This window comes from Phaseolus vulgaris, chromosome 2, assembly GCF_000499845.2.
Source record: "Phaseolus vulgaris cultivar G19833 chromosome 2, P. vulgaris v2.0, whole genome shotgun sequence".
Taxonomy (NCBI): domain Eukaryota; kingdom Viridiplantae; phylum Streptophyta; class Magnoliopsida; order Fabales; family Fabaceae; genus Phaseolus; species Phaseolus vulgaris.
The window spans coordinates 4,793,045-4,807,986 of NC_023758.2; the positions used below are offsets into that span (position 1 = coordinate 4,793,045).

Genomic DNA, 14,942 nt, shown 5'->3' on the forward strand with positions numbered 1-14,942 from the left:
CAAAGTTCTGTAGGAATGAATATAACAAGTGTTTCACTCATGAAACCTTTTACTTTTTTTTTTTATCAGCCATAAAGCCTTGTAAATAATTGATGTAAGAAATGAAAAACAGTTTTGAGCACACAGAGATGCTTTCTTAACATTATCCCCTTCATAAATTTATTATATTCTGCCTGCAATCTGAGGCAGTTCATAAATTTATTTTATTTCATGTTATTCATAAAACAATTTGTAGAAGAAATTTGACAATTAAAAAAAAATAGTAAATAATGTGATGAAAAGATGACACAAGGTGTTGTTGTATGAATTTTTATATAGGAAATAACAATTTTTTTTATTTAGTATGTGTATCAGACATGTTGAAATCTGTGCTACCATACATTTCTGGTATTAATTGAGGTCTAAATAAAGCTTCTTGCAGTGTTTACAGGGAACTCTCTCAGCTTTGACTGCTTTGTCATTCTCAAATCTGAAAACAAAGAAAGATAAATGTATATAGTAAATGTAAATCTAACAGTAGGAACAAATTTATCATTACAAAAAACTTAATTACTATAGTAAACATGTCATCCTTTTTCTTGCAAATATATATTAATCAAATTCATTTTATTAATTCAGTCAATTATTATGTTAGACATAGCATGGTTATATGATCTTTGTTAGGAATTGTAATGGTTACTTACTATACCTTCAGTTTTCATTGGGGATGTTGCCATTTGTATTGATGTGATTACCAGATACATTACTGCAAAATCCAAATTTGTTGATAAATCAATAATAAAATAAAAATTGAGATTGATTTTTTATTTTCTCTAAATCAATGCCCCAGCACAAAAATAAAGATAAAAAAAAAATATAGAAAGAGAATCTTACAGGACTTGGAGATGAAGATCAGTGACCTCTTTTGGGATTGAACCTGTCAACTGGTTGTTGTTTAGCCATCTATATATATACACAAGGCAGAATCATAAAACAGAATTCAGACATCATTTGATTTGATAAGGTTGTTCTAAGATTATGTTTTTGGGCATAACATAGAGATGCTTACAGAAATTTAAGTGATTTCAATTTGCCAAATGACACTGGGATGTTCCCTTCCACTTGGTTATGAGACAAATCCATGCTGACAAGGCTGTTCAAGTTGCCAAGTTCCTGAGGAATCTTCCCAGATATTTTATTCTGATTCAGCTCCCTGCAATGAACAATTTATTAATCCCAAATTGTGTTGCCCTCACTCATCATGTCAATAAATTAGAGAGAGCAAACATGCATACAGGTATTTAAGGAAGGGTAATTGGCCAAGTTGTGGACTCAAACTTCCAGCTAGGTCAGAATTGAACAAGTCTCTGAAATTCAAAGTAGAAACAGGGGATAAGAAAACAGTGAAATCCTAAACCAATAACTGTAAAAGTGAATGTCGGAAGTTACAAGCGAGTGACGTGATTGTTGGAGTCGCAGGTAATATGAAACCAAGTACAAGGATCAACCAGACTGTTGTCCCAACTCTCCAATACCTTCTTGGGATCAGAAAGTGCTTGTTTGAAAGCAAAGAGAGCGTCCCCTACAAATAAAAAAGTATATATAAATAAAATTAAAAATTTAATTGTCATTATCATTAGGGTCAATCACCGCATTCAGATTATTGTTGAAAAAATCAATGTTTTATCACAATTTTGTCTTTAAAAAGTGTCTAGATAGATTAAGGGAGGAAGGTGTATTTAAACTGATATTCACCTCGACTCCTAAGCGATGTGTGACTATATTGTACTTACCAGAACAAGTTCCCATCAAAAGCTAAGGAAAAAAGTTTAATATTCCCACATACGACGTCAATAACTAGAGGTCAAAACATTGACGTCCTCTGTGGGAACGAAAAGGTTCATTATCCCTTCAACTTCTCCTTAGATCTCGACTGAGAGGCTTGTTCCGGTACCGCCAATATAATCTCACATCTTTTAGGAGTCAAAATAAAAAACAATTTAAATACACCTTCCTTTCTTAATCCACTTAGATATTTTTTAAGATAAAACTGTAATGGAACACCGATCTCCAAAATGAACAATATCTAATACGATGAGTAATTGACTTTAACAATATTATCTAGAAAACTTGATGTAAAATAATATTGAAAGGAAATTACAAAAAGAATTAAGAATAAATAGAGATAGATTGATACCTTCAGAATTTGAGAGGGATAAGAGGGGATGTTGGAGAAGGAGAACTAACACAGATAGCAAAACCAAACCAGGCATTTTTCCGATGTGTGAGTCCATAGCCAAATTCATCATTCACTTTCTGTGCATTGTTAAACTGCTACTCGTATATTTATATTTATTATTAATTAAAAACAAACATGTAAATAAAATACAAATACACCTATTAATTAATTATAAGACGTTTTTTAATACATTAATAGTATTTTCTATATTTATTAAATATATTAAGAGTATTTATTATTTTATTAATGAATAGTGACAAAGAATTTTAAAGGTCATTAATAATGCAGATAAATAGTTTTTATGTTTCTATATAAGATATAATTGTTTAATGTTGTTTAATCCATGTAAAAGAAAATATTTAATTTTTTATTTTAATACAATTTTAAATAAGTTATATATTATACTTTTCCTAATTTTCTATTGATTCGGTTACTTGGAATCTTATGAATTAAGAGATGATTTTTTATGGATTCCATTAAATTTCATTCAGAAGAAAATTTTTATAAATATCGTATTGACTCTTCTATAGGGACAGGTCAACTAAATGGAGTCAAATATAAAAACAAAAAAGTTTGGTCACTCGAAAACAAGAGTATTAAATGAACTTAATTACTCTACGCGTTACTATTTTATTTTAAAAAAAGGTTGATAATATAACAATTTTTTAATTTTAAGAAATAATTGTACATTTATTTTATTTTATTTTTTCCACCACACAATAAAGGCAATGAAATTATTTAAATATTAGAAGAAATATAAAGTTTTTTTTTTTATAAATTAAGAATAGATACATTTTTCTATTTTATTTCTTTCTTAGTTAATAACGACTAGTTAATGTGACTTCAACTTCATTAACGACAAATAAAATTTAAAAAATTATACAAAAGTTGATACTTAAAAATAAAGTGAAGAATTTTTTCTATATGTGTTCCTTACATAATTAATAATTATTAAAAGCTCTTTTTAATATTAATTTTCATGCATTTATGATGTTAATATTTAATATTTTTATTTAATATTGGTTTAAGGTTTCTTCACTCAATATTAGAGAACATTTTTTTATTTTAATATAATTTTAAATAAGTTATCAATAATACTTTTTTCAGTTTTCTCTCTCCAAACAATATACATAATAAAATATAAATAAGGTACATTTGAAAAAAAAAATCATGTTATCTTAATTTTAAAAGCGAGAGAAAGAAAGAACAAATTTCACTATTATTAAATTAGAACAGAGGGAACACTCTTTGAATATTAATTACTTTTTTACATAATAAAGATATAAAATTTGACGTTAAAAACAACTTTTAATAATCATAGAAAATTATTTAAAAAAACAGCAAAGTCAACTCAGTTAATTAACTTTTAGTATGTATAATTTGATTAAAAGTGTCAGAAAAAACACGTTATTTTGACGGTTAAATAACTTGGTGATAATTCTCATGTTATAAGTTAGTATTAAATATAACGCATTAATTTCATTTTATTTTCTAACTTTTTAGATGTATAAAAAATTATATAAATATATGATATGGATAACTATTGTATAAATTATATTGAATTTATTTAGCAAGAGATAAATTAATTATTAATTTATTTAAGTAGTTTCTAAAATTAGTTTAATGAAAGACAAAAATATTCGAGGATGTATATTGAAGTAATTAGTTTTAGGAATTTTTATTTTATAAGCTATAAGTTAAGTTAGTTTTATCTTATAGTCGTCTATTAAATTTTTTAATATTTTATGTATTGCTGTTTATTTCAATTTTACAAACATAATCAATTATTGTTCTATTTTTACTATTTATTATATTATGTTTAAATTTTTATATAATTCAAATAAAAACAGATTTAATTAAATTTTCATTTGATGATATAGTGCAACAATATTTTAAATTTTAAAAAAATAGTTTAAATTGATACATAAAATATTTTTTGATATATCACGTTTTTCCCCATGACATTAATTTATTATCATTAGATATTATATTTTACAATTAATTAAATCAATTATTCATAGCATTTAGTTTCTGTAAATTTTATTTTCATGTTTTAATAAAGTATAATTAATAACTTAATATTTAAATGTATATATAAATTTAAAATTTAAACAATAGAGTGAGAAATTACCCAAACCGTAATGGAAATTAGGATGCGGAATAAAAAAAAGTTAAACTCGCCGTATATTCGCCTTTTGTAGAATTTTTCTGTCACTCTGAAAATGACATATTGATATTTATTTATTTGTAAATATATTGATATTTTTAATTATGTAAATTTTTACTTAATTAATTTTTATTCTTAATTTTAATTTCTATTTTTAATTTAAATTTAATATGAATTTTTCTATCGAAAGTATCTTAATAGTAAGTATGTTGTTATGTTTTTTTAGCATGTATTTTAAAACTAAACCCAATTGGTCTTTTTGGCTTGTACTACAAAATCAGGAAAATGGTGATAATATAAAATATAGTTGGAAGATTAATAAATCATAACTTTAGCCCTTTTTAGTCTACATATAAAATAGTTATTATTAAGAAATTTGACGTTTATTATTGAAATTTCAATTTAAGTATGATATACACATTTTATATTAATGTTTATTATTGAAATTTCTATTTAAGTATACACGTTATATTTTACCTTTTATATGTATTTTAAAAATTACAAGTTTGTAAATTTGTGTTTTATTTTAGTTTTAAAAATCATATGATATTATGTATTTTCATTTTAATTATTAAAACAACTATATTTGTATTGGTTCGAGGAGTAAATCTTGAACCAATGTCTTTAATTAATAATTATAACATAACTATTTAAGTAATGCGACTTTGTTTATTCTTATGTATATTTGTAGGTTGACATGCTATTTCTCATGGTGAAAACAAATTACTTGGGTTTAGTATATAAACACCCCTGCAACTTATTGTTTATTGATGTAATTGGTATGTAGCATGAAGAAATTACTAATGTGCATATGGAAGTATACAACTTTAAAACTATAAACAAAATAATAATTAGAAATTATTCTATTGATATATTGATTGGAACATATAAATCATATTTTTTTTTATAGTTTTAAGTATATATTTATTCAAACTATTTTATTGAGTAATGATTATGCTGTTATAAAAACATATGATTGGTGTCATGGACCATAATAAGAATAGATTTAATGTGATATATCTAAGGTGAATATGAGTAATGTATACCTTTCATTTCACTAGAGACTATAAATTAGTTATTGTTGTATTATGTTTGACTATTTCTTAATATAGTGGTGGGGTAATTTGTTGTCAGATACAAATTTTAATTTATCAGAAGGAAAAAACATAATTCAAAGACTATAATTATGGATACAAGCAAAGAAAATTAAGCCTACAACAAGTAATTTAATATTCCTTCTCCTCAAGTAATTATTTTTAGTTTAAATATTTATGTTAGTTACATATCCAAAACAATTATAACGGTTTAAACTTTTGTATTGTGTTTGTTTGGAATTATTTACTTTTTTGCAGGTTGAGAAAATTGAGTCACTGTAACGATTTGGTTAAATGTATTTGGATTGATTTGTATGGAAAGAAAGTGAATAAGTGAATATGCGATAGTTTAAATGAAAAGATGATTTGGATGATAATTTGAGGATTAAATGTCCTTAAGTGTGAATTTTTGGTTTTATTCCTGGCAAATGGACACATTACAAAACATTTTACATGGATTGTTATATTTTTTGGTGTCAAATGGGCACAATGCATAAACACAACAACAATTTAAATTTAAATAGATCTTCGCTTTTGTTGTTTTTGGAGAAAAATTAGACATTCCTGAAATCCATTAGTGAGAGCAGTTTCTGTTGGTGATCTCACAATTAGAAATAAGAACATCGAAAAATTTACATTGAAAATTTATAAGGTGAAATTAGGCTTAAATTCTACATATTCTACATACCCCTCTTTCTATATATCTCTTTCACACACACACCAGCACTTGTGTTTTTGCATGCACTATCGCATGTAGTACTACATAACTTGTTCTCTCTACTTAGGGCAATTATTAATAGCCATCACCGGAGGCTTCCATATGTTATGGTTCAGGGTTTCTGGACAAAACAAAGATACCAGTTTCAGGTTCAGTTGCAGTTCATGGCAAGAAACCAAAGATGTCGCTTCTCTGCTAATTTTATATCTTTAACAATTCTTTTATGATCAAATCAATGAACGAGTAGTGTAGAATAATTTAGTTTGGTTTGCATAATGAGTTGTTTTACTCACCCCTTAAATGTTGTATCTTATGCAGTACCATAACAATAGTTTTAACTGAACCCACATTCCACGATATATTTCGCATTACCAAGATTGAAATTGTGCCACGGATATCGACAATAATTCAACCAAAAATTAGTTTCAAGGAGACAGAATTGTTCAAATCCTACAACAAATACTATCACCATATTCCCAAGATTATGAAATATATTAATAGGTATACTGGATTAGAACGATACAAAATTTCCATGCAACTCCATTGAGAATCAGTTTCATCAATGTATCTGAAAAGTCCTCTTGAAATCTAGAGTTGTGTAGAAAAGCATTACTGATCGAGAAAGAAAGAACAAGCCCTTTTGATTACGCTTTGAATATCAGAAAGAAAGAACAATCATATTGTCAAATATTTAAAAGTATCACTGTAAAGCCTGTGATGCCTTTAAGTGGGCAATGTTCACCGATGCAACTATGGTTATTTGTGAGAATGAATAATCCTTGTAAAGACCTTACCAACAACAGAATAATGAGTCAGAGGAGGAGGCATTCAACATGAATTATCTGTGCAAGATTAAAAGGCCTAAGATTCACCCTTCTCGAACTCACATTTTGACCATTTTTTATTTCTTGCTTCATTAACAACGAACGTTAGCATAATAAAACAAGCACCAGAATGGATTACAATGCAACGTTGTAACACATAGTGCAATGAAATCTCATGTTCACCATCTTTTAACGTTGAGAAAGCAGTCAGTACAAGCAGTAAAGAGTTGTAAATAAACACAGAGGAAGAGCAGAATAATGATGAGAACATAGAAGCATGATATTTAAGATGTGAATTAGAAAAAACCTAATAGGTAAGCACTAAGGGTTGCTGAAGAGACTACACAAATCAAAACGAACTCTTCAACAATGCTGGTTCTGCATTTCAAGTACTAACAAAAGTAAACGCTCAAATATAATTGTGGAATACAGCAACGCGCGACCTTCATACAAACACCTAAACTTCAGCTTTAAGGAAGTGAGGGCTAATCAAACGAGCAACATCTAGCATACCAACTCGGTCTCTCCCATCAAATATCTTCTTCAACTTCTCATCACAATTTATAGTCCTCTTGTCTTCAGGGTCCTATCACAAAACAACCACAATTCAGTTATAACTAATCCAAAGTAAATGCCAGATAGAAACAGAACAACATACTACATGAAAATAACGCAGCACCAAACTACTAAAAATCCCCTTTCAAAAAAGAAGAATGAAGCAAACCCTAACAATAAGGAAAGAAAAATTTGACAGTGGTGGAAAAGAAGAGAAGAAATTAGGTATTTGGAAAAGGAGGGAACCTGGAGATTGTTGTCCTTGATATAAGCCCAAATGAGTTTGAGGGCTTGGGTTCTGGCAATCTCCTGAGCGCCGACGAGGGCTGCCATCTCAGGGGTCACTCGGCGGGGTTTCATGATGCCACGGATTTTGCGGGTTCCTTGCTCCGAGTGAGAGACGGTGCAAGAGGTAACGGTTCGCACCATGCGCAGCCCAGAAGCAGAAGCAGAACGCGAAGGCCTCGCCAAGCTCAGAGTGTGGGATTCTGGAGGGAGAATGGAGGAAGAGAAGAGCCCAAAAGAGAGAGACATAGCTACAGCCATAGCCACACTATCTAACCAGAGACAGAAACAAAGAGAGAAAGAGAGAAAGAAACAGGATAATACCCTCCCACACTCTTTCTATCCCTTCTTCTCCTGCGCCAGTATCTCCATTTACTAAAATACCCTCTCATTTCAAATTTTTACAAAGAAGTATTTTTCAAGTTTCAAACGCTGCTGATGTATTGATAATGTTATATTATAATTAGAAGAAGATATATATATATATATATATATATATATATATATATTTCAAATAAAATAGTTTTAAAATTATATTCGACCAAATTATAATTGTATAATAGTATCAGTAATTTGTAGTTATCAAAGGATTCTTTTTTTAAAATAAATAATGATCAACAATTTTTCCCTTTCAAATATTCCAAACCTTTTTCGCGTCCAATATTGAGCATTTCAAATTAAAAAAAGATGGCACCCTATCCAAGCCCTAAAATTTGTTAAGAAAAGTACCTTCTCTTCCTCATAGGCAGGCCCAAGAGAAAAAAGGCCTCAGCCCAGATGAAATCTACTTCGCTCCTAAAACTTGGTAGGTAATTACTTCCCACACCTTCAAAATTTCTTCTGCAATGCCTCATTGTGCTGGAATAGGAAAGTAATATGTTTAAATTCTTATATTGTACCGGTCGGTCCGTACGACACTTGGAGGTCCGGTATCCGGTCAAAACTGACCAACATGACCAAAATTATTACACCCCAATAGAAAATACTCTTAATCACGATCTAATTCGGCTCAATAACAAATGGTCCATGATAATCATATAAATAGGCATAGATTTCAAGAATAAGGTACGTCATTATTCAGTATTAATAGCACCGAATGTCAAATACCAAACTCTTACTTAAACATCGATGTACCTTTTGCAGGTACCCATCCGAGCGTGGAATTTACAGAGATGAGGAGTGGAGAAGTGCGAGAAGGACAATGAGAACATCTAGAGGAAAGGAGGACAGGTGAGAAAATGCAATCTGTTTTACAATTATTTTGAAAATTGTATGTTTTATAATTAGTTTCTCCTAGATTATTCATCTTGTAATTAAATTTCTTATTATGAAATAAGTTCCGAAACAGTTGAAAACAATCAAATTTAATTCAAATGCTTTATCTAACAAGTTTTTTTAATAATATTTCAGTTTATTTCTAATAGAAGAGGTTTAGTCAACCAACGAGAAAGAAACAGCGTGTTGCTACGCACACTTACATCAAAGCTCTCCACATTCCCATTTTCAAAAATCATTTTCAATGAAGTGTAGGAAGTAATTATAGGGCGCAAAAGGTAATTCCCCATGACACTTGACATTGGTTGGTGAGTGATAAGAAGCCCAACAGGTAGTGGAGGGCTTAGATTTTCAGGTAAATTCTTCCTACACCCATGTTTTCCACTTGCACCACCGTACGTTTCAAAATACCAATATTACCCTTCTGGAAATAAAATTAGGGATCCATAAAGTTGGAGTGTTTTTTTTTGTGTTTTGAAGTTTATGATGAGTTTGTGGTGTTGCCTCGTCCGTGATGCTCATGTTTGGTAGTGACTGCTAGTGATGGTAGAAGGTAGATGCAATGTTGTATTAATGTTTTTATGATCGAAATAAAATATCACGATATTTCTATTATGAAGTAAACTCCTCACGTATGTTAGTCTACATTGAGTCATACATATTAGACATGTGTATGGTTCATATTTTGTTCATACATTTTCAAACATATGACATCATCTTTTACAACTCCCGTCGCAATTAAAATTGATTACATTGTACTTTCTAAACTTGTGCATGTGAAGTTAGAGAATGATTGTATCATACACCCTTTAGACATTATGTGGTCCACTTAGTGTTATCAAGAGGCTAAGTTGTGATAATCCTTTTATGTTAGTTGGATGCAAGTTTTTCATAGCTGTTAGGGCTTATCCCTACACATGTTAGTGTTAGAGTTAAGTAGTGTCTAAGATCAAGAGGGGAGAGGTGAATTGAGCTTATCAAATTTTCGCAAAACAATCTAATTTACTATGTAACAGAGGTGAAAACAACAGATTGATATTAAATGGAACAAATTGTTTTTACAGATGAATTTAGCACAATCAAACCAAGATCAGCACAATTTAGATCAACAAGCAGCAATACCAGAACCAAATTGATTACCTTTATCAGTTTATAAAGTTGCAGTTTAAGGTACAAGATTAATCAATTTTTACTTAGCATAATCCATCTAGAGTAATGAACCAAATGTCACAATTTAGTTAAAGGAACCAGTTCACCCTTCTTATCCTATTACAGATTCACACAACAGCTTGATTTATGATTAGAGGATTGATTAACAAGTTAGAGCGGCAGATTTAACCAGGTCCAAAATTAACAGATTTAGTTTCAATATAACAGATTCCTTTCTTGACAGATTATGTGAAATTACAGAATTAAGAGCAGAGATGAGAAAGGAAACACACAAGAATTTTTATACTGGTTCACTCATCAAGAGCTACGTCCAGTTCACCTCACTCCAAGGTGTAATCCACTAAAACTGATACAATCAATTACAAACACACAGTAGTTCTTGAACCCTTCAAGAACCTCAACAATCAAGGCTGAAAAACACTATTCCAGCATACCTTGCACTCCAAGAAACCCTATCTAGAGTGACTAACACTTAAAATCAATACAAGAATGAATAAGGAAAAGATTACACCTGAAACAATGTTGCAAGAACATAAACCAGTTGTTCTATTTGCTCCAAGACAGTACCAGCACCTTCATCCAGCACAAGGTTCTTCAAGAACAAGCTCACATGTATTTCACTTTTGAAAAACCTTTGCAAAAACCTTTTCAATTCACTTTCTCACACACAAATGTTGTATTTCTGTTAAAACTGTGATTATTCAGCATCCCTTTACGTGAGAATGACATTTTATTTTATAGAGAACAGTTTCTAACCACTTTTAAAAAACAGTTACAGAGCAGTTAGCAAAACAACAGATTGATTCTAAAAAACAACAGGTTAAAAGATGATAAAGCTGCCAGCTCAGCTTAACTGAAATAACAGACTGAGCTGTACCTTTGGTGCCCTAACAGAATTTCGAAAAGCCTTTAACAGAGAAGAAGTAAACCGATTGCTTCTCAATAAAACAGATTTATTTTTTGTACTGAATCAAACCATTTAAGAGAACTTTAAAAAACTTTTCCAAAACCGTTTAACCACATCATGAGCTTGATCTTACTACCTTGATTTGGCATCTAGGATGGGTCATGCAGCAAAAGGCAACCTTGAATACACACAACCCTAAAGAACGAGATCATCTAAGACATATAGCAACCTACAAAGCAACCTAGCTAACATCTACATCAAACACACTAAGACTAGGTAGAGATGAGCTTCATCCACCTTCAACAATCTCCCCCTGTTTGATGGAGACAAAAACACCTTTGCTTTGCATACTTTGATGATCAAAACCTGCACTGTACTAACTGCCAAAACCTGTACAACAACATTTAGAAATAAAACCAGAATATAACAGTGTGTGAGTTTTGTGCTACCTCCCTGCAACTTTAACCAGAGCCTCAACCTTTGTGAGTTGTTTCTCTGTTCTTCCCCCCCTTTGGATTCATCAAACAGAATAAGGCATGGGATAAAGACATACCATAGACATTCATAACAGTTCAAACAAACAACCAGTATAGAGTTCTATTACAACCCAAAATAAAACAAACTAAAACCAGTGCAGAATAAAGACAAACAGACTAAACCCTAATTGTTCAACAAGATATAAAAGATAGAGACTATGAAATAGGATCACTTGTTGTGGTAGTAGAGCTCAGCTAGCTGCTCTTGAACTCCTTCAATTTGGTCATCCAAGTGTTGAAACCTGGCTTGAGCCATTTCATAATGTGCCTTTTGGTCATATGTGAGTATGTCCAGCCTGCTTAGAACTTGTCTTTCGAACATGGATAGAGGTTCACCTCTATACACAGGTTCCTCATATGCAACTAGTGCATTTTGGCTTGTAGCAGCAACATCCTCATTTCCAGAAGAGTGCACTGGTGACTCATCCATGTGTTGCACCCCATCAGCATTTTCTTCTTCTTCATTTGTTGGATCAGCTGCTTCATTCTCAGCTCTATTTGCAGCATTCCTTCTAAATACCCAGCTGTCATCCTCCTTTTGGAACCCCATCTTCAAGAGAGTGGAGTTGTCTATTTCACTTGCTGCCTTAATGGTGTCATTTCTTTCATTTGCAGTGTCAACTTCAAAATAATCAATTAGCTTTGACACAAAAATAGCATATGGAAAACGATAATCTGGAAGCTTTGTGGATTTGAGCATATGCTCTACCATTGTACTCACCTAATTTACCTTGAGTTGATTCATTATGCAGTACAGCAGAATCAAATCCTCTTCATGAAGAGTAGCATGATTACTTCTTCTTGGAGTAAGCTGCCAAGCAATTATGTAGGCAACGAGTCTTGGAATTATTGTGAGATTTCCAGCATGAAATCTGGCTACTTGTTCAGCAGGGTTTCTAACACAACTCCTATAAAATTGCATTTTGTTAAACCCTTGAATTCCAGCAGTATTCCCTTTGCTAACCTTCATTCCTGAATACTTGATTCCTCCCACATTGTTCCATATTTCTCTTGTAATTTTCAGCTTCACACCTTTCACATGGGAAACCAGATTTTTGCCTTCTTGAACCAGATTGCTGTAGAACACTTTCACCAAGTCTGGATAGACATTTCCAGTCATTTCTAAGAAGTTTTTCAGCTTTTGATACTTGAGCAGAGTTTTTGCTTCAGTCAAATTTTCTTCCCTTAACCATGAAAATTCCAGCACCTTGGGCGCATTGACTTGTTTTCTGCTTGTCTCATGGATGAACCTAGTCATGGCTTCAGAATTTCCAGCAAACCATTTTTCCAGGATGCCTTGGCTACTGTTAGGTTGTTCTTTGGATTTCTTCTTTCTGTGTGAGGAGGATGCCATGCTTGATCTGTTGTTATCTACACTTAGTCACCTAAAGATAAATCAGCTAGAAGAAGGGTTAGTAACATTTCACATGATCACTTCAAAATAGAAATTAAGCACAGTAATCTGTTTTGAACCTGGACAACACGTAGTAGAGATGAGAAGGTGTGAGAGATAATTGATTAGTGCTAGGTTTATATAGAGCTTTAACTCAGATTTCAAAAATCACAAATTTTAGAGGAAATCAATTTAATCAGATTTCAAGAATTATGGGTTAAAAGAAAATCAAATCAAACAGACATGCTTCAGATTTTATTCTTGTGGTGCAGCAAGTTCATGTGTTGATTTACGTAAGAATATATTGGAACCAGATTTTGTTAAATCAAATCTGTTGCACCTACACAATATCCAATCAGTTAGGATACCCACACGCTAATTTGCATAGACTTGCTGGTTAATAACCGTAAAAGCAGTCAAAGATAAAGAGAGAGAGAAAAGCAAATCTTTCTCTTTCCTAGTCACAGCTGTGATTCTGAAACAGGGAACAAAACATGTTAAAAAATAAAGTAACAGATTGAAATTTTTACTGCAGAGGACAATTTAAGCTAATGATACCCAATTCATTTAGAAGAAAATAAAACCTGTCTTTAGCAAGAGGTTTAGTGAATAGATCAGCTAATTGAAATTCAGTGCCAATGAATTTTATATCACAAGTTCCATTAGCTATATGTTCTCTTAGAAAGTGATGTCTAATTTCAATATGTTTAGTCCTTGAGTGCATGACAGGATTCTTAGACAGATTTATAGCACTAGTATTATCACAATTTATAGGTATCTTGTTTAATAAAATTCCAAAATCACTTAGCTGTTGCCTTAGCCATAAGGTTTGAGCACAACAACTTCCAGCAGCTATGTATTCTGCCTCTGCTGTAGAGAGAGCCACACAAGCCTGTTTCTTGCAATGCCAAGAGATTAGACTTGATCCAAGCATGTGACAAGTCCCACTTGTGCTTTTCCTATCAACCTTGCAACCTGCAAAGTCAGAGTTTGAAAAACCAGTTAAATTTAAAGATACATTGTTAGGATACCATAACCCAACATCCTTAGATCCTTGTAAGTATTTCAGAATTCTCTTTGCTGCATTGTAGTGTGATTCCTTTGGATCAGATTGATATCTAGCACATAAGCACACAACAAACATAATGTCAGGCCTGCTAGCAGTTAAGTATAATAAGGAACCAATTAAACCCCTGTACTTAGATTGATCCACTGATTTTCCTGCAGAATCTTGATCCAGCTGGAAGCTTGTTGAAATAGGAGTGTTGATTGCTTTGCATTGATCCATATCAAACCTCTTAAGCAGCTCCTTGCAATATTTTTCTTGGCTTATGAAAATTCCATCCTTGAGTTGTTTCACTTGTAGTCCAAGGAAGAAATTCATTTCTCCTAACATTGACATCTCAAACTCACTCTTCATTGTTTTCACAAAGTCTTCACACATCTCTTCATTTGTAGATCCAAAGATGATATCATCCACATAGACTTGCACAAGTATAATGTCTTCTCTTTTCTTCTTTATGAACAAGGTTTTATCAGAATTTCCACGGTTATATCCTTGAGAGAGCAGAAATTCACTTAGCCTCTCATACCATTGCCTAGGTGCCTGCTTCAATCCATATAACGCCTTCTTAAGCATGTACACATGCTCTGGATTTTTATGATCTTCGAACCCTGGAGGTTGAGATACAAACACCTCTTCATTAATGTAACCATTTAAGAATGCACTCTTGACATCCATTTGAAATAACTTGAAACCTTGTATGCTGGAAAATGCTAAGAGTAATCTGACAGCTTCAA

General features: G+C 31.5%; 2 protein-coding genes across 2 annotated transcripts; both read right to left on the bottom strand.

Moving 5' to 3' along the window:
- Positions 1 to 307: 307 nt before the first annotated feature.
- LOC137810439 (leucine-rich repeat protein 2-like) lies at positions 308 to 2,318 on the bottom strand. The gene is made up of 7 exons (XM_068611686.1): positions 2,177 to 2,318; positions 1,429 to 1,561; positions 1,275 to 1,346; positions 1,049 to 1,192; positions 874 to 942; positions 689 to 745; positions 308 to 469 (listed from the first exon to the last, which is right to left on the bottom strand). Exons 1-6 carry the CDS (start codon positions 2,286 to 2,288, stop codon positions 691 to 693), a joined length of 585 nt encoding a protein of 194 aa, XP_068467787.1. The 5' UTR covers positions 2,289 to 2,318; the 3' UTR covers positions 308 to 469; positions 689 to 690.
- A 4,962-nt stretch (positions 2,319 to 7,280) lies between these two features.
- LOC137810440 (upstream activation factor subunit spp27) lies at positions 7,281 to 8,211 on the bottom strand. The gene is made up of 2 exons (XM_068611687.1): positions 7,823 to 8,211; positions 7,281 to 7,607 (listed from the first exon to the last, which is right to left on the bottom strand). The coding sequence occupies exons 1-2, from the start codon at positions 8,120 to 8,122 to the stop codon at positions 7,479 to 7,481; spliced, it is 429 nt and encodes a 142-aa protein (XP_068467788.1). The 5' UTR covers positions 8,123 to 8,211; the 3' UTR covers positions 7,281 to 7,478.
- Positions 8,212 to 14,942: the final 6,731 nt, after the last annotated feature.